At 39.6% G+C, this 20,365-nt stretch overlaps 1 protein-coding gene across 9 annotated transcripts in view; it reads left to right on the plus strand.

The window, feature by feature from the left end:
* The first annotated feature begins 5,347 nt into the window (after nt 1-5,347).
* Nucleotides 5,348-20,365, plus strand: part of LOC111872316 (kinesin-like protein Klp98A) — a 53,572-nt gene continuing 38,554 nt past the window's right edge. For all 9 annotated transcript variants that reach the window (XR_004513895.1, XR_002844207.2, XR_002844206.2 and 6 more), the window contains exons 1-4: nt 5,348-5,509; nt 9,759-9,828; nt 18,906-19,019; nt 19,704-19,820. Coding sequence is in view for 4 of the 9 variants with exons in the window: in XM_033754638.1 (XP_033610529.1) it covers nt 5,463-5,509; nt 9,759-9,828; nt 18,906-19,019; nt 19,704-19,820 (348 nt within the window). In the remaining 5 variants the exon portion in view is untranslated. The remainder of the gene's footprint in view (nt 5,510-9,758; nt 9,829-18,905; nt 19,020-19,703; nt 19,821-20,365) is intronic.

The raw sequence follows: 20,365 nt of genomic DNA on the forward strand, positions 1-20,365 counted from the left end.
CATAGCACCAGGTTCAGCAACATCAGCAAATTTTTGAAAAAAAGTTTTGATCATTTCGGGACTCTTCTTTCAAAGCACAGCATGCTTCCACACGACCTTGTTTTTGTTCAGCAGTCAGCAGTCATGGCATGAATTTCGCAGCCACCCTTTTCATTCCCAAATCTTCTGTCAAAATTCGCTGAACTGAGCTCCAAGTCACTCCTGACAGCTCCACAATTTCTTCAATGGTCCATCATTGATCTTCCTTGATGGTTCCACGAATTTTTTCAACATTTTCATGTGTTCGGGCTGTGGAAGGACGACCAGAATGAGGTTAGTCATCAGTTGACATTTCACCATTTTTTAAACGGGAAAACCACTCAAACACTTGAGTTTTCCCCATAGCATTGTCCTTGTATGCCGTTTTTAACATTTCAAGAGTTTCTGTTCCACTTTTCCCGAGCAAAAGCAGAATTTCACCGCCGCATGCTGTTCACGAAAATCAGCCATTGCAAAAACGACGATCACACAAAACAGTTGTCACCATAAACTCTGCCGAAACTAGTCCTTACCTTCTGAAGCAATGGTAGTCGGCTTATCGACTCAGGAATGTTAGCTCTATGCGCTCATAGCGGCAAAACATGGTACTACAAAAGCTCTGCCCACAAAAAAATTAGTTTGGTTTCTTTTGGGTACCCCATAGTATATCCAAGACTGTTTACTGACATAAAATTCTCAGCTGAACACGTATTAAAACGTGAATACAGTCCTGTAACTGACTATTTGTATACATAAATGCTTGTATGGATATTTGTATTAAAAGAGCCAATTCTTCAAACTGGAAGTATTTCCTTAACCTAAGCTTCTGTTGTGTTGTACAAAGGAACACGTGACTTAAAATTATTCAGTAAATTGTCTTAATATAATACATGGATTGAGACCTATGACAAAACTAGAATATTGTGAAGGAACATTAGTTCACATCAGTGACAATCAGTGCTGCAGAATACAGCTTCATTTTTTCTCTTTGCATTCAGAAATTTTATTTTGCAAGTAACAACCTTACATTGGTGCCATTTATATGACACCTGGGATCACCCCTTTCTGAGGACGAATTAAATCTTTTTTTGGTACTATCTGAAAATCAATGTATACAACCAGTAACATAAATGTTTGTGTTGATACAGCATCCTTCACTGCTTTGAAGGTGTCAGTGTTCATTTGTGTTACCTTAGTGAAGATAAATAATAGAAGTTGTTTTGCTTGTTCTTATATAGCTTACTCATTTCTTTGTACAGTTACACATGAATATATATTTTGGAGATGAAATGTCACATACAGTGAACAGTGTAAGCTTCCAGCATGGTAGTGTGAATTGCACAGTAAGTGGAGTTCTTGGAAGGAAGTGTGGGAAATGAACATAAAGGTACATATAAAAATTGGACTTAAATAATTGCTCTTTAAGTAGGAAATGAATATCTTGGTCATAAGCTTCTAGTCAAAAATGGAGAACACTATCTTTATAAGATTAATTTAGAAAGGAAGTTAAATGCCATAAACAGTTAAACATTATGAAAAACTTCTTGAAGATATGGAACATTTCATAGTTAATAGAATTATTTAGAAGTAACTGAGACATTTGCAGTGTTAGTATCAAAATGTGAGAAACATTTGAACTAACTTTTTGTAACCAAGTAATTTTTGATAGGCATTTTGACAGGTATCTAGAAACATATACATATACATTAATAACAAATATCTGAGTTCAATGTCTGGTCCATGGAATTCTGGTAGTAAAATTTAGATACATATAGTAAATGCTATTATGTGCATAATTTCAAATGGAAATTCTACTCATGGCTTGATTCTGCAGCCAGGTTTGATGTTTCATATTTGGATAATTGAACGAGACTGGCGAAGTGTTGATCTGACTGTAGTTCCTCTTAAAAATAAGGGCAGTGTTGAAATTGCAACATGTACTGGAGAAAAATCTAGTCTTTACTCAACTCACCTACATTATGTTTAAGTTTTTCTATCATAAATCTATGAGTTATTTGAAGTGTACTTTCTACCCCATAACTGTATGAATTACAGTTATAAATCACTTTTACCTGCACATGATGTGAAAAACAAGTGTTATTTTCTGTGCAGCATGAACTATATCTGAAACTACCACTTCCTAGCATTTACTCTGCATTCACTTTGTGTATGGATCACATCTGACAAGACTCATAATTTTGTGACTATTTAGATTCTGTTATCAGTATTTTAATAACGATTAAACTATCCATTTCATTTATATTTTATTTAAATCACCTTTTTAGTATGATCTTAACATTAATATTGTATTGTGATTACATTTATAAATATGATTATTACTTTCTTTATTAGCTTACCAAACTGATTTCATGTATCAACCTGTGCTGAGTAACATTTTGACTTTCATTTTTCTTGTTGAATAACAACTGTATTACTTCATTCCACGTTCCTCAATAACATCTTGTCAGTTTTCTGAAGTCAAGAATTTATAATTTGGAAACAGAATTTGAGAGTAATGATGAAGGAATCCTAAACATGCTGTACACATATGTATGAAAATTAAATGTGTCTAATTCAGGAAAAGAATTGTACTTGAATGCAAACTAATCAAACAGTTCTTTTTGGTTATTTCTGTCCAAGATAGAAAGATGTATGGATGATGTATGAAGGGATTAAGTCAATTTGGAAGGAAAATTTAAATTAATTAACTCCTTGATGTACCGCTCAATTTTTTGCACTCAAAATAATTATATAAAATTATAACTATATTTAAAAACTAATGTCTCAAATATTTAACATGATTTCTGTGTAAGTGTACTACATATGTTGTACAGTAAGTAAGCTGTTTGGACTATCATGTGGTGACTTTTCACAGCCATAAAAACAGCAAGTATTGCCTCAGTGGGCAAGTGTCCAAAAGCCATCAAAATGTAATACTTAAAAAGGATTGTTAATTGGATTATCATCAGCTTGATCTCTATTACTGACAATATCTTTTTGGCATACTTTTATGACTGTGAAATGTCTGCACATCCAATGAACTGAAACTTCACTGGATGAATTCTTCCATCATTTTTACTTGACAACAGGTTTTATATAGGCATTTTGAGTAGATAAGTTTACCAGTGGCTTAAAGGCAAATTTTATCACAAATTTTGAAAAGTAAAAGTGGAATCCAAGTTGAAATGGCTTGGATTCTGTATGACCGTGAATGTACTATTCCAGCTTGCAAGAACTCACATCAGCCCCCATATCATGAGTGCTACTGAATATCTTTGTGTGATATATTGGAATAATGCTAGCTAAGTGTACATGTGTATTGCTTGTCTGCATCACACCCCTGGTGGGTGTTCCAAATGGAAGAAACGCAGTTGTAATATTTCTTGTCTTTGGTTTGAATTTTCCCTAAGCAGTATGCAAAGGAAAAGCAAGCTTAAGTCTGTGATTTGTAAAATGTTAAATTGAAGGTGGGAGGAGGAAAAAAAAGAATGTTGATATGAAACCCATTTGTAACATTTATATGATGGATGTTTTATGATATTATTAATTTTATTTGTATTTATAAATAAATAATCATTTAAACAGATTTAATGAAAGATCTTAATTATAATGACTTTAATTCAATAATGTAATGTGTACCCAGTCCTTTGTTTAGAACTATGTAATATGAAATTTCCTAGATCACATATTATGGAGACTTAGGGCACTGATTGGATGTAGAAATCTGTAATATTCAATATCCTGAAAACTGTACCTCAATGTTCTACGTACCAAGCACGTTAACACGTGTTCAAATGTGTGGACTAACTCTACATGATTAAACAGATCAACGTAAGTGCGGCAATTGGCAAAACAAGCTCTTCTGCTGTATACATTTAGGAAATCAGTATTGTCACATGTTAGTGACTAGACATGGGTTTTGGATAGGTCATTGGATTTATTGAATGCTTATAACTACTAACATCTTATAGCTATTAACAGGCTCACTGACTTATGTACTATAGATCAGTACAACTACAGCACACAGCCTTCTGTCTGGCCATTGGTCATTGCTAGGTAGCTGCTGCTAACAATGCAACACGACAGACTTGCTTGTCCAGTACCAGTTCAATCCAGTAAACTTCTGCTAGCCATCACCAGAACAGTTCTTGATTTTGGTCCCTCTTCGGTCCCATGACCATATTTTTGTTCTTTCCTGACTTTTTACATGTTCTGAAATGGCATCTCCTCTTCTATGAGAGGAGGGGTCTGACTACTGCTGTTCACCCACCCACTCAGTCAGTCAGAGTCAGAGTTACTTCATGACTGGTTGTTTGCTGCCAAACAGTTCATCTTGGCGTGAAGCCCCGTGAGGATCCTGACCAGAGATTTTTTTTCAACTGAACCCTTGTGGTCATAGTCCTTATGTAACATCCTGTCTGATCAGAGGATGTGTTCATTTCTTATGAATATGCTTGGCATTATTAAGTTATCACACATCTAGCATGTTATTGAAAATTCTTACTCATACTTGTCTTATGTTACAATGGCAGCATAGTCACTTGAGCAATCGTAAGCTTGACCACCGTCAAGTTTAAGACTTTTATATTTTCTGTGTCTGTCTCTGCCTTGTCCTATACTGTGGACATGTTCATTCTCGTGATTTTCAATGACTTCTGCTTGTTGCCTGCACAATTTTATTGCATAATCTTATATGTGTGGAAGGTTGAAAGCTGTGTGCAAATCATGGACTTGTGTTCACCTTGGAAAATTTACATTTTCAGTGATGCTGTGCCTCAAAACACAGCAAAAAGGAAACAACATAAGAAGCTAAAAAAAAAGGGAGCATCACTGCAAGGACCTCTGAGGACTCCTAATAATACCCCAATATTCAGTTTTAATAGAAGAGGCACAAGGACAAAGACCATATCAGTTCAAGATCTTAGATATTAAACATTGATTAGATTTTATTCCAAATAATTGTAAATAACTTTTATATAAATTACTTCTAAGTATGTAATATGAAGTTGATTTGTTTCATTCTGGTCCATCACACTAATAATATCATGAAAAGTTAAACAGTTCTGTCTAGTGTGACTGATGGAGATTTTTCTTATTTAAATTATTTATGCCCTTTGTTTCGGCCTTCAGAGACCATCATCAGAGGGACACCTTTACATCAATGCAGTTAGAAGCAACTACTTCCCTCTGGCCATGTTGCCAACCAATAACATGGGAGTTTCACGGGGCTGCACATGAGAGCGCTCACCAGGCCATATAATTCTGCGCATTACTGTGCAGTTGGCTCCACTTCCTCCGTCCACCCAAACACCTGTGTTTCAGTCTTTGACGTCTAAGCTCTGTGTTATGTCATGTGCAATGGCCGTCCGGTTGTTCTACGTTTCGTATTGCCACTCGTTTGTAGTGTGATTTTGTAAATTATAGTGTATTGAACTCTAAATATAATGGCGTCTGTTAAAGTGGCTGTACGAGTTCGTCCCTTCAACCAGAGGTACGTAGTTTACTTAAACTCTTGTTCGTGCCATATCTTCGACCACTATCAAGTTAACCTTGTATGCATGTAATTATACATATCAGAGAACATTAATCTCTTTGAAGACTGGGCATGACATTTATTTGCAGGAAGCAAGACCGGGTTGATTTGAATTTGGGTGCTGCAGTAGTTCATAGGAGTTATAGGATTTGAGGTTCTCACAGCGGTTGTCGGCCTTGTAGCCCCTTGAAAATCAACCGATGTTTCGGTGGAACATGTAACAAGCCTGCTTCATGCTGGTTCCTTGCTTGGCCTGCTCGACCCTGAAGATGGAGGTGACGTGTTCCTACGAAACGTCGGTTGACATTTAGCGGGTTACACAGTGTTGTATCCAAGAGGATGGAACTCTTCATAAAGAGTTGTCAATCCACCCCGGTTCAAAAACACGATTTTTAGGCGGCAAATTGAAAATCGGTGTCTCCCATTATTCCTGTAGGCGTGTTTACATATTGAGTTCCATTATTTATGGCTGTCATAGTGAATATTCATGGTTACAGGACATTGCATGATCTTGATTTTCTGTAGAATCAGTTTCAGCTTGCAGTTACATTTCCAATTCAATTCAATTTATTTCAAATTCAAAAATAGATCCAGATACAGGCTGGGAAGCCACCATTGGATATAGAATGAGTCACAGATCAAAAAACAAACATTCCATTCCCACAGGAACAAGTCAAGGCATTCATAATATAAAACAAATAAAAAAGAACATATCAGCCATATATATAACAAAATTCCCCCAATTTACAAAAACAACGCAGAACCAAGACACCATATTATAGAACTCTCAAAGGTTTCAGGCGTCAGTACAAGCTCTTTTTTTTCATTTTCATTACTCATCTATTATTTCCATAAAATCCAATACTTTAGGATGTGGAAAAGTCATGTTAGATAAATAAGCAGTACAAAGAACTAAGTCAAGACATAAGAATAGAACCAGAAAACAATTAATGTTACCGGCAAGTATATACAAGAAATTCATCCACACTATAAAATGGGTGAAAACTGAAGAATTCTTTTAATTTTAATTTAAACCGTTTAATATCTTTATATAAGCAGCATCATTCTTAGCATATAGTAAATTTGAGAGTTTCAGAAGCTAATTCTGAATGGGGCCTAATCCGTAAAAGGTGAAAGAAGAAGTTCCATTGTAACTGTGTGAATGAACCATGGGCTTTCTGTGTGTTGCAAGCGTTTGTTTTCTGCAACATTTTGCCTCTATCTACTACCGAGTGGTATGAAACTAACCAGCCAGTTGGTTAACCCCATACAGCACAAACCTTCAGTCACTCAGCTAGTCAAGAACTTGCCATCTATGAAACACAGAGTTTCACTACAAAAGCATTCCTGTGGCCCCTATTCAGAGCCAGATTAAACCATCGTATTTGCTTATGATCTGCTTTACTTATTATCGTTTTATCTATTGTTAGGTTTTCCAAGTGGTCTCTTCCCTTTAGATTTTTGTATGCATTTGTTCCTCCTTGGATGCATGCTACATGCTCTTCTCTCTCATCACTTTATCATTATAATATTAGACAGTCTGTTCAAGCAAAGTCTGTTAGTAAGTGTGAGCTTTCTGACTGGCAAGGAATTAGAGCAGTGCAGTTACAACCCAGTGCATGACTTTCTGTGGTTAGAGTTCGTCAGTGTGGATGAGCATATGCAGAGTGCATGTTACTTACGCCGTTTCTTCTTCTAATAATCACTACCGCCACCACAATAATCATAATCATAAAGGCGTTATAACTGTTGTCTTTATGATTTTCTTTCCCAGTAATATAACATAGTATCTGCACAATGCTGTTTCCATAATTGGTCTTGTAGCTGTTGAATCCACATATAAATACTAAATAATTACATTTAATTATTGTTATTAATATTATCTTCAGCCGATCATAATGGCCGCTCTGTTTAAGGTATGGCCCCTCTTCGCCCGCTCGAACGCTGGGATCGTGGCTTCGAATCCCACTTGAGGCATGGATTTCTATGTGCGTTTATTCTGTTTTTGTATAGTTCTGTGTGTAGGTAGCGGCCTTGCGACGGACTGATCCCCCGTCCAAGGAGTCCTGTAAACTGTGTATAGGATTAAGAAACTGAAAAAGCGGCCAAGGTCCAACAAAGAACTGTAGGGCCACACAGAGAGAGATAATATCATTATCATGCTTTATTTATTTATTTATTTATTCTAATTTAATTTCCATCTTCATGATATTTTCAAATTTAATTTCAGGTTTCATATCGGTTTTCATTTGTGTATTTATTTTATTTTATTTTATTTGAACGAATGTTCTGCAGTACTCTGAAACTGCAGTATGCAGTCGGAACTTTTGTGTCACTTCGCAAACTCTTTCGAAGCTGCATGTAGGTATAACTAACAAGGTTAGTGTAAGACTGGGAAGTCATGTATGACACTGTATTTTTATTTTTTGGGTTGGGTCAATCAAGATAATTTTGTTGAAGGTAAATTTTATGGTGAATGTTTGCCAGTGGTTAGGACTACAACTAAACTGGCCAATTACACAAATGGTCAAAGATTTCCCAGTGTTTATGTGACCTGAGCAGTCACTGTGGTCTCATAATCCATCTTGAAATGAATTGTGATACAGTTCACATTTTCACAACTTCTTTACGACACCTCCAGCCAGTGCCGAGGTCAAGAAAATGTAGATCTATACATCCACTCCCCCATAAGTCTTCATGGCGTAGTGCTTAATTAGTTAAGCACACTTTACCTTTACTTCTTTAAGAAGTTTGTGTAAAGAACCGTTTTAATATTTTTTTTTCTTTGAAAGTAATTAGACACAAGTGTTTGACGTATTAACGGAATTATGTATTTATAGCATCCAAGACTTTCTGTTTTATAATTTATTTTCACAAGGCCACATGTTATAAGCATGTCATTGCTATGTTACGCTGTTATAGAATTGAGATTTTTGTATGTATGTGATTAAAATTTTCGAACCATCTCCAAGGCACAGGACATTTTAGTATGGAGAAGAAAGGCCCTTTTACTTCTACATTACGTGCGAAATATTTAGTTTTTTTTTTAAATAAAGTTTGAAACTGGATAGGATTATGGCAGCACCATAGTTCTGGCGGTTAGTCACAGGCTTCCGTTCATTGTGGCCCTGGTTCGATTTCAGGTCAGGTCATGTGGGATCTCTGGTGGGAAAAGTGACACTGGGGCAGGTTTTTGCCCCGTACTAAGGTTTCCCCTGCCAATTCTCATTCCTCCGACTGCTCTACATTCGTTTATAATCCCGTTACCAACGCTATGTGGCATGATACCGAAAGCCTCGTTACATAACCAGCTTTAACAAAATGAATAGCATTAGGGGCCCAAATATGGTTATGAAATTTGAACACTTGAGCAGGCAGAAGGATTAACTTCATTTGCGGTAATTTCCCGTTCAAGATAAATGTCCAGAATTCCAGAATGTTTATTTACAATCCCGTACAGGAGACTCTGAGGAGATCCAATGGTGTCGACTTTCTTTAAAAGTAGGCCTTAACCTTAACCTTAATCTGTACGAAAAACTGTAGAGCCATTTCAGATTTCGTTTAGATCGGACAATTTTAGCGACCGCTTGAAGACCTACACGTGGCTCTGCGCGTGTCTCAGAAGTAACTCTCGAAAGATTTATCGGAGCGAAAAACATTTCGAACCAAAGTTGTAGTGATAACCGAAACACGCGTTTTATGTTCAGTAAGATTTTTCGTAAATCGTACCGTTTTCGAGGTAATTGAACAAATCGGGCGCTATTCGTATATTTAGAATTTCTGTATAGGTTTATTCGTCTTTTTCGACTATTCGAGCGACTATTTCCCCCGTCAGTAGCACGGATACTCAGAACTAAACTGTATAATTCATTTCCCTGTTAACACTGTTTAAAGGGATGTAAGTGATAATGTCGAACGTCGAACGCGTGTTGTTGCGTGTGTGGTTCAGAAACGCAGTTGTTCTGTACGTAGAGAAGTGTTCTGTCATCATGGCGTACAGTATGAAATGTGTTCACGATTTTACCATGAAGATGTAGGCAGCTGGTTTCATCGAGACGTTGGTTAATATCTACACGGCGTCATGTCCTACAAAATGGTATATTCATAGTAACCATCATGAAAACCACCGATCTCACGAATGCTTTATGTTGTTTCATCTAAAATGTAGGTCATATTTATATTTCTGTTGTTTTTGTTTCGTTTTTAGGGAACTAGACATGGAGGCCAAACTTATAATTCAGATGGACGGTAAGAAGACCAGGATATTCAATTCCAAGGTATGTTAGCATGCTTGTTACCGGTGCTACTGCCTTCTGACGTATCATTTCTTACTTGCTCACTCCTCCTGCTTCATAGATGAATATTTCAATTCTACGATAAAGTATATTTCTAAGCATGTTACTGGGCCGTGCCATAGCTCAAGCGGTTAGTCGCTGGTTTCCCACCGCAGCGGCCCGGATTCGATCCCGGGGGCTGATCAAGTGGGATTTGTGGTGGACAAAGTGGCGCTGGGGTACGTTTTCTCCGAGTACTTCGGTTTCCCCTGCCAATCTTCAGTCCACCAATTGCTCCACAATCACCCTCACCTATTATCTGGGGCTGGTACAATAGGCCAGAAGTGGCCGCAGTACAAGGGACTTAGTCCCACCCCACTAGCATTAAAAAAAAAATAACATGTTACTGTATCAATTGCTTATTTGCAGACTGTGCCTTATGTATCTAATTAGCATGGAACTATTAATACTTTATTGTGATCTTATTGACGTTTGAAGCGAAACTTTTATTCTACAGATACTAATGAATGAATGTATATAGGGTGGACCTCGGCTCTTGCACTGCGACCTACGGTGGTCTATTATGCTTAGTACAGATAATTTGTATTCTAATTCTGTTTCCCTTATCATTTCACCAGAAGTCATTTTTGACTCTAGAATTTCGAATGTCAACCTTGATACTGTTGTACAGGCGTGTTCTGCAAATTACTCGTATATGACTTACAATCAGGTGACAGACGTTCTGGCGTCATCATTTTAAAGAGGTGTGATCACGGTCTTACGCGTTTGGTCATGTGACACAAAGTTCTGCCTCGTCCACGTGATATTCTGCATATCTGTTTAGAATTTATTATACTGAAATCCTCACGGAACATTTTTTCTCGAGGTTCTCCTTTTACCCTGCCGCAGATTCCGTGTCTTGTATCGTCCACAAGTTATCGTTTCCTTTCGTCGGTTATTTTGCTACACTCTCATAAGCCAGACATGGAGTGTTAGGGCGGTAGATGACTTCAGATGGACTTGAAAGTAAGCGATCATGGCCTAAAGGTTCGGCCACACAGAGCGCTACATACGCGACGCACGCTACATACGCTATGTTCGCTATACGAACAGAAAAATATCTCCCTTTATTGCCAATGTGACTGGCCACACAGACTTTTCCGTACGCTACGTACGCCATGTTCCCTATGTTAGCTGCGTCGCAGAGTGTACACAGCGTACGTAGCGTACGTAGCGAACATAGCGTAGCGCTCTGTATGGCCGAACCTTAATTGAGATATTATCCCGGCATTTGCCTGGAGAGTTCGGGTAAAAGCACGGAAAACTTGTCATGATAGCCGGTACTGCTGCCTAAATTCGAACCGAGCACCTCCTGCACACAAGAGTAGGGCGTTATCGCTATACCAACCCCCTCGGCGTTTTTGTTCTTTCATGATACTTGTACTGGATGGGTATGCCCATGTACAGAATGATTCTAAATTATTGTTGGGGTTTCCATGACCTATAATTTTTAAATCTGAAATAACAAAATAAAACTTCTTACGGAATATGAAAGTGTAACTCAAAAAGTTTTATTACATATAGATTTAATACTGCAGAATATAAATAAATTCCGTAAGCGGCTTTATCTTTTTGTTTCCGGTTTGAAACTTGTAGGCCACGGAAACCCCGACAGTAATTTAGAATCACATTGTATAAGTTTTTATTCGGTTGAAATCATTTTAAGGGCCACTTAAGGGTCTAAATGAACATTGCGTATTTATTTTCACTGTTTTTGACAGATTTTTAATGAAAATCAGCATTTTGCACTTCCAGTACACAGGCGTTACTGTGTGCGAAATTAATTCGCTTAAATTCTTAGACAACAGATGCAGGCTACAGGCAAACGGAAGGAACTTTCTAAAGTCAAACCGAACGGCGTGCTTGGCCTTTCTTCTTGTTTGCTGCCAATCAGATTACATTATATCCATAACGGCTTCTAATCTGGAATGGAGTCTTTTGATATTGCTGACCTTTTTATCGCCGGAAATTTCCCCTAAAAATTAATCTTTTGTAACTAACGAAGACACGCGGTTACATAAATTGTACTAACGCTTGAAAGTGAATAGTATGGCACCTTACGTTTTAAATGCGTCACTTATATACTTCAGACTGACCATATGGAAGTATAAACGTTAGTCATTTTTATGCTTTGCGTTCTGTTCTGTATATAGATTAGGGGGTTGTGTATCGTCACGCAGTACGTTGATTCTCTTGTATATATATTCTAGAAATTAGAATATACGAAACTATAATTTTGTCTGTGGTTCTGTATGGGTGTGAAACTTGGTCTCTGATATTAAGGGAGGAACATAGACTGAGGGTGTTTGAGAACAGGGTGTTGAGGAGAATATTTGGACCGAAGAGAGATGAAGTGACAGGAAGTTGGATAAAACTGTATAATGAGGAGCTTCATAACTTGTACTCTTCACCAAATTTAATTAGAATGATCAAGTCAAGGAGGATGAGATCGGCAGGGCATGTAACACAAATGGGGAGAAGATGAATGCATATAGGAGACTGGTGGGAAAGCCAGAAGGAAAGGGACCACTGGGAAGATCATGGCGTAGGTGGGTGGACAATATAAAATGGATCTTAGAGAAATAGGATGGGATGGTATGGATTGGATAGATCTGGCTCAGGATAGGGACCAGTGGAGGGCTCTTGTGAACACGGTAATGAACCTTCGGGTTCCATAAAATGCTGGGAAGTTCTTGAGTAGCTGTACAATTGGCGGCCTCTCAAGAAGGGCTCAGCTCCATGAGTGACTGAGTGGTAATAAGCAACTGAACATAACATATCAATGGATCAGTTAGTATCAACTCCCGTTTCGTAATCTGTCGTCCAGGCTTGCGTTTCAACAGTGTAAAGCTCTCTTTATGTAACAACAAGAACTGCTTCATAGTCCTGATTCATGCCCATTTCTTTGAACCTTGATCTGCTTAGCAAACTTCACTGGAACTTACGGTGTTAGGACTGGGCCCCTGGTTAAAACATTACAAACACGTCTTTGTCTATACATTGCTTTTTTCCTGAGGGCAAAACATACCGCAGCCCTTGGTTTATTTGAACTACATTCTCCCATCTGTCAGACTCCATCCAGGTTAGGCTAGGAGTGTGTTACGCAGGGGTTTTTGTTGACACAGTTGTCTGCTTCTGTACAGCTCTTAACAGCCACGCGGTAGCGTAGTTGGTTGAGGCACTATGCTACAAACCTGAAGGTCGCGGTTTCAATTCCCGGTGAGTTCATTGGATTTTTCAATTGACCTAATACTTCCAGCCGCACTATGGCCCTGGGTTCGGCTCGGCCCCTAACAGAAATGAGTACCAGGAATCTTCCCGGTGGTAAAGGGCGGCCGGTGCGTAAGGTTTACAACCTAACCGCCATCTCTGAGCCGTTTGTCTAGAAAATGTGGAACCTTCAACGTCTCACAACCCTATGGGCCTCCATGACCTATTACAGGGATAGCTTTACCTTTCTAACAGCAGAACTGACTATTTGTGATCTTCTCGTCGTGAAATTGCGTGTAATGGGCTGGATTTGAGTTTCATAAATCGGTGACTGTGAAGAGTATTATGTTGTGGGATGTGACGCCGTGTAGTTCGGTAGGAGGTCATCAGGCTACGTGACGTTACATGTCAGTGGGCAATATTATTCATGTGTAATGAGTTGTGTATGATTTTTACACCTGACTTTTAGCAGTAAGAAGTAGTGAATGACCAGGAGGTTACCAGCACCGGGTTTCATGTCCGTGGATTTGTCACGGTGAAGGGTTACTAGTCTGCTCCGTATGTTGGACTTCCCAGGCTCAAGTTGCAACAGGTAGACCTGCTACTTAGGTTTCTTTTCTGTTTTGTTTCATTCCCCACACACAGAAACCTCGATGGTCCTTCAGGATGTCCATGACGGCTTCCTACCGTATCTCTTCGTATTCATGACCGGATTTTGTTTCTTTTTATGATGTATGGCGTCTGAAGTTGGAAGGACGTCGTTTAATGAAACGCGAATTAGTGACATTGACAATTAAATGTGCTGAAGTTACGACTTCAAACGCTACGCGACTTAATAATGATATATTTCTCTCTTGCTCCCACTTCGGAGCGTAGGGCTGATTTCTCAGTTTCATGATCATCCTTGGATGGGTGATCAGCTAGTCGCAAGGCCTCTACCTAAACACAGGACAACACAAACACAGAATAAACTCACACACACCCACACACCAATGCCTTGTATGGGGTTCGAACACACGATCCTGGCTTCCAAGCGAGCGAAGACAGTACATGCCTTAGACNTTATGGGGTTCGAACACACGATCCTGGCTTCCAAGCGACCGCTCGGCTACCGTAGGAAGAGGTACATGGAGGTAGGCCAAGGCCAAAATTGGATCTGTAGAGCCAAAAGGGGAAAAGAGGGCCAGAAGGATACTTCAGAAAGCTGTTTACATCTTTGTCAACAAAGTAAAGTTGTCCCTGTGCCCCACTGATCAAGCACTACGCCGTTGAAGGCGCATGGGATACTGGATATATAGATCCACGTATTATTGACCTCGGCACTAGATGGAATTGAGTGGTCAGCTTCCCGCCCCGGCAGCTTTATCGACTCTGGGAAAGAGCCCCTAGTACCCATTGCACAGGAGGCAGGGTGGGCCCCAGAACTGGTCTGGATGGCGTGGAAAGAAGTGAAATCTTGCCGTGACTCGAACCCCGACCCGTCAGCCATCCAGCCCGTAGCCAGTCGCTATACCCACTGCGCTATCTCGGCTCCTCTTTGTCAATAATGGCTTAAATTTCTTACGTTAATTTACCAGAATTTGTTACAAGTGTCCGGTAATAGAGAATATAAGTGATTTTTGCATGTCTCAGTTGCACTTCATGTGAAAACATATTTCCAGCCCGAAACAATCTTTCTCCAAATTATGCAGTAGGTATGGACACAAACATAGTAATAACAAGTATTATGCCTTATAGTACGCCCATAAAAATGATTACTTGAGTTTTGAACTTTTTCCATCGTCCGGAATTTTAGGTAATAAGAGGACACGACGTTTCGGAAACTGGATCTGTTTCCGTATTCAGGTGAGAAAAGAAGACACCTAAGGGGCCCATCTGAGTAGGTGTCTTCCTTTCTCACCTTAAGACGGAAACATCCAGTTTCCGAAACGTCGTGTCCTCTATTACCTAAAATTCCGGACGATGGGTAAAGTCCAAAACCCACTTAATTCTGTGAGTCATCCACCATCGTCAGAACCCTTTAGAATCTACATANAGGGGCCCATCTGAGTAAGTGTCTTCCTTTCTCACCTTAAGACGGAAACATCCAGTTTCCGAAACGTCATGTCCTCTTACCTAGAATTCCGGATGATGGGTAAAGTCCAAAACCCACTTAATTCTGTGAGTCATCCACCATCGTCAGAACCCTTTAGAATCTACATAAAAATTATGTTTCCGCGCAGAACAAATCTGTAATGAAATACTCGACACAGTAAGACAATTTGTTATCACGGGTTTTTATGATATATGGAGGTTGCGTATTCCTCTTTAGCAGTTACGGATCGCTCATTGTGCGCGGAAGACCTCGCTTCCTTTGTTTTGTGCCTTCCATATCGTTCAGGTGTTGTGCAGTAATCACCGACAGTGTTAAGCGCGGTCAAGTGATACGCTAGCTTACGTGAGGACGTTAATTAACACAGTTCCGTCCGCATAACCACACAGCTGCACCTTCTGTTGGAGTGAGGGAGTTTATATTAAATTAACATTAGCTAAACGACTGCTAGGTTATTACAGCAGCACCACTAACTGTCGTGGTCCCAGTGCCGTTCTTATTCGGGGAAAGGATGGGACAAGGGAAATTTCTTTGACTGCAGCCAATATTTGTAACCGAAAAACTTCAAAACGAACAATTTGTGTTAGTTTCCGAGACGTGCCTACAGAGCGCGACGGACAAACGGAGGCTACTGTGGCTCATGTGTTTGTATATTATAGTACAATGGCCGCGCCATAGCTCAAGCGGTTAGTCGCTGGCTTTCCACCGCGGCGGCCCGGGTTAGATCCCGGGTCTGGTCAAGTAGGATTTGTGGTGGACAAAGTGGCGCTGGGGCAGGTTTTCTCCTGGTACTTGGTTTCCCCTGCCAATCTTCATTCCACCAATTGCTCCACAATCACCCTCACCTATCATCTGGGGCTGGTACAATAGGCCAGAAGTGACCGCAGTACAAGGGACTTAGTCCCACCCCACTAGCGATAAAAAAATAATACACGTTATATATTCGTGGCTGCCTCTGTGGTCTTGTCAGATTTTCTGGCTACACATCCAGAGGTTCGGGTACGATTCCCGGCGCTATCAGATTTTGTGAGAAGTAGTGGGTCTGGAAAGGGGTCCACTTAGCCTCGTGAGGATAATTGAGGAGCTGTTTGAAGGAAATAGCAGCTCCGGTCTAGAAAACCGAGATTAACGGCCGTGGGGATCCGTTCCACTGACCACGCGACACCCTCTGTGCGCTAAAGTTGGCACTAACTTCGCCGACAAGCGGCTGTCGCTCGGTCGGTCGGTCGGTCGGTCAGAAACGCTGACTAGAGTTTGTGGATCGTAATTAATTCAGAGGATCACAGGTTGAGAAACAATAGGGATAGGAATCGAGCAAGTTAGCTCAAGCGGTAACGCTTCTGACTTGTATTCGAGAGGTTATTTTCTGCATGTCTAATGGACACGGGAAAGTTTAAGCAATATATCATGATCGATTTCGTTTATTCGATACATGCATACTATGTTATCGGTTCCCCCTGCAGTGCTAGATGGCATCTGGATAGGGCGCTTCAGAAATTGCTCTTCGCTTGCTTTCATCTAGGCTGTATCCAGCTGCGTGTGTGTCAACATCATGTGAATACTGCAAGCTCATAAAGAAAGTACGGCTTAAAATGAATTACATAACCGATTACTCGTTAATGGGGCCCCGAGGCAATTACTCTTCCTGCTTCAACAGCAAATCATCGTCAGAGTTGAAAGTTGATATGAACGCTTTGATGTGTACATTCGACCATACGGTGCATATTTAAGTAAGTAAAGTAATCCCTGTAACAGGCCGTGGAGGCCCATTGGGATGTGAGATGTTGAGGTTCCCAAATTTTCTAGACAGTCGGCTCATAGATGGCGGCAAGGTTGTCAGCCCTACGCGCTGGCTACGCTTTACCCCCAAGAATATTCCTGGTACTCATTTCTGTCAGAGGCTGAGTCGACCCCAGGACTGGAAGGATTAGGTCAATTGAAAAAAGAAATTCAATGACCACATCGGGACTTGAACCCGCGACCTTCCGGCTTGTAGCATAGTGCCTCAACTACGCTATCACAGTGCATGTTTACCTGCTATAAATACAGTGTGTTCCGTTTATACCTTCCACATTTTAATTAATCATTGCGAACAAATTGTAATAAATTATGGCTTATAATTAACACTAGATGAAAGAAAAACTCAAAGAATTTTATTTCCGTTTTTCTTTGGTGAAGCTACAATATCTGGCCGCGTAGTCCTTGACATGTTAGAAGAATTCCTGTATCCCCAGGTAGCCGATCTGCAGCCTAACATAATCTTCCAACAAGATGGAGGGCCCCCCCCCTCACATTGAGGTCTGGATGTTCGGAGGTCCCTCAATGCCACCTTCCAAGATCGCTGGATTGGACGTGGCGGACCAATTCGGTGGCCACCACGTTCACCGGACGTCACTCCACTCGATTTCTTCCGCTGGGGTTGCGTGAAGGACCGTGTGTTCGTGCCTCCAGTGAATGACCTCCCAGATTTACGAGCTCGCATCCGCGAAACGATTGCTACTGTACCAATGGACATGTTGGAAAGAACGTGGCAAGAAATGGAATACAGATTGGATATTGTTCATGCTACCAGTGGTGCACATGTAGAGGTTTATTAGTATGTCAAATACAATTTTTTTAGTTCTTGATTTCCTGTAGCTTCATTTACTAACCATTCATACTTTCTGTTATAAGATCTGATAAAATGTGGGAGGTTTGAATGGAACGCCCTTTTTGGATTCCGTCAAAGGATTTTTTACACGCAGATAATAAAAAGCTATTTATAGAGTATTTCCTTACGTTTACTTTCGAATGTATTTCGAACAGTTATAATGCAACAGGACTTTGAAGTAAACAGCACAGTGGTAATGATGCTGATTGGTGGTACTGACACTTTTGAACCTCTGGAAGTGGTGCACACACACACAACAAAATTACGCCTTGCGTGCTAACGATGTCAACAGCACGCAACAAAATTATTTGTTACGAGGGCTCTCATGCATCTCATGCAGTGGCCATAGAATCAGCTGATGCGAATCCCTGTGTTTGTGAGTTTCAGAAGTGCCAACATATGTATGTGAAAATCGCTACATAAGCCGGTTGTCTGAATTGTCGATTCCGTATGTGAGGCAAGTAACATTTGAGGCTTTCACGGCGGTGACTATGAAGAAAGCAGTCTTCTGGGATTTGGCACTCTGTATATGTGGTGTTAACCGACGTTTCGGAGGAACGTATCGCCTCCATCTTCAGGGTAGAAGGAAAAAATATAAGGCTTTTAACGGTTCTCGCCGTCTCTTCGCTTGCGGATTTCTTATATTTTTTTCCTTCTACCCTGAAGATGGAGGCGATACGTTCCTCCGAAACGTCGGTTAACACCACATATACACGGTGCCAAATCCCAGAAGACTGCTTTCTTCAAGTAACATACCGTTGCGGGGTCGTTGTTACATACTTGCGTCAGATTCAAATGGAGTTTTTGTTGGACAGGCGAAACTTGGGGGATATAATCCACTTAAATAGTGACATAGCACACATTTTTCAACACGTGTGCCATCTTCGCATCCAATTTTTAGTTACAATTATTCTATCCAGTACTTTGCATAAATTTAGTGTGCATACCGAGTGGATACACTGGTGTGTTATATACACTGTATATACTACATTGTGTTGACAGGAATATTATCTATAGTGATTTACACAACAGGGTACAACAAAATATGATTATTTTATTTATTTTCAGCTGCCACCTGGAAAGGAAAGTGACCATGGGCGAGAGAGATGGAAAGACTTCACTTTTGATCATTCCTATTGGTCATTTGATGCAACAGAGTCTCATTATGCTTCTCAAGAAAAGGTTTGTATGTTTCTGTGTTTGTTTGATGTAAAAGTTTTAAATGCAAGAAAGAGAAAATTATAAACTGCCTATCTTGTACAATTTTCATCAATCACAGAACAAGAAATTCATGTAAGATATACAGTAGGATGGATTTTAGAGTTACAGTATGGTGCAAATATGACTACCCTGCTTACATAAAATCTTACTGGATGTTAGAAGTTTGTGCATTTGAAATTATGTTTTCTTGTGTTTTCAAAGCCAATGAACTTAGATGCGGATGTATGTAAAGAGGTATGAGTTGTATGCAGGAAGAGAGTTTCTCTCTTCTCTCATAGTCATAATTACAAAGTTAATGCCCACTTGGACCTGATAGTAAATTTAACTTGTATTTCTGAAAATGTACTGAGTGTAAATGGAGAAATTAAGTTGCAAAAATCTTTTGTATTATAATCTTCATATGATATTTTTACAGCCATTAAATTATGGTGTTTATGATGAGCTGAGAATTTATTGTTAAGAGAAGAAACAGATACACAAAATACAAGATTCAAGGTTCTCACACCTTTATCTATTTATAACCTTGTACAGGCAGTGGCAGATGAAAGTATAGGTGAAGTAGACCTGTGACTTGGGCTGATATGGCTTATGGGGCTTCTGTTGGTTTCATTATATTTCATTATATAAGTGGTTTTAATATTTCAGGTGTACAAAGACTTAGGGACTGATGTGATTGAAAGTGCATTTGAGGGATATAATGCCTGTGTGTTTGCCTATGGACAGACTGGCAGTGGCAAGACATTCACCATGATGGGCACACCAGTAAGTAATTTGTGATTTTAATTCTTTCTACAGGGATGAACCAGTTGCTGAACTTCCTGATTATATCTGACCAGTGCTTTGATGCAAGCTTTCTTGGACTATAGTTCATGTATGGGCTCCTTGTACCCAACTTGCATCCAAACAATTGTACTTAATATTCTGGGCTCTGTTTTGCCTATTACTGCACCCCAAAAGAATGAAATAGATGATCAGTAATTGACAACAATGGGCACAATGATGTGCAGTCATAAGAGGACAAAGGATGTTTTACAGGAGGCTACAGTGGCTTGAAAGAGCCAAGACTCCTCGCATCCATAGTGTTTCAGTAACACCAGACTCTTTTACATTTTATTCATGATGGTTATCAAATAATGGAGGATACTAACAAGCACTGTCACATCTAGTTAGATAGACATGACAAAAATGAAAGTTCCTCTTGTTTATAGCTAGTATAATGTGCAGAAAAATAAGCACTGTAATTTGAAGAATAATTTTCATTGTTCTTAGTGGTCACATTTAATGTCTCTAGATACAAAACTATAATT

This window comes from Cryptotermes secundus, unplaced genomic scaffold (assembly GCF_002891405.2).
Source record: "Cryptotermes secundus unplaced genomic scaffold, Csec_1.0 scaffold55, whole genome shotgun sequence".
In the NCBI taxonomy this organism is placed as follows: Eukaryota; Metazoa; Arthropoda; class Insecta; order Blattodea; family Kalotermitidae; genus Cryptotermes; species Cryptotermes secundus.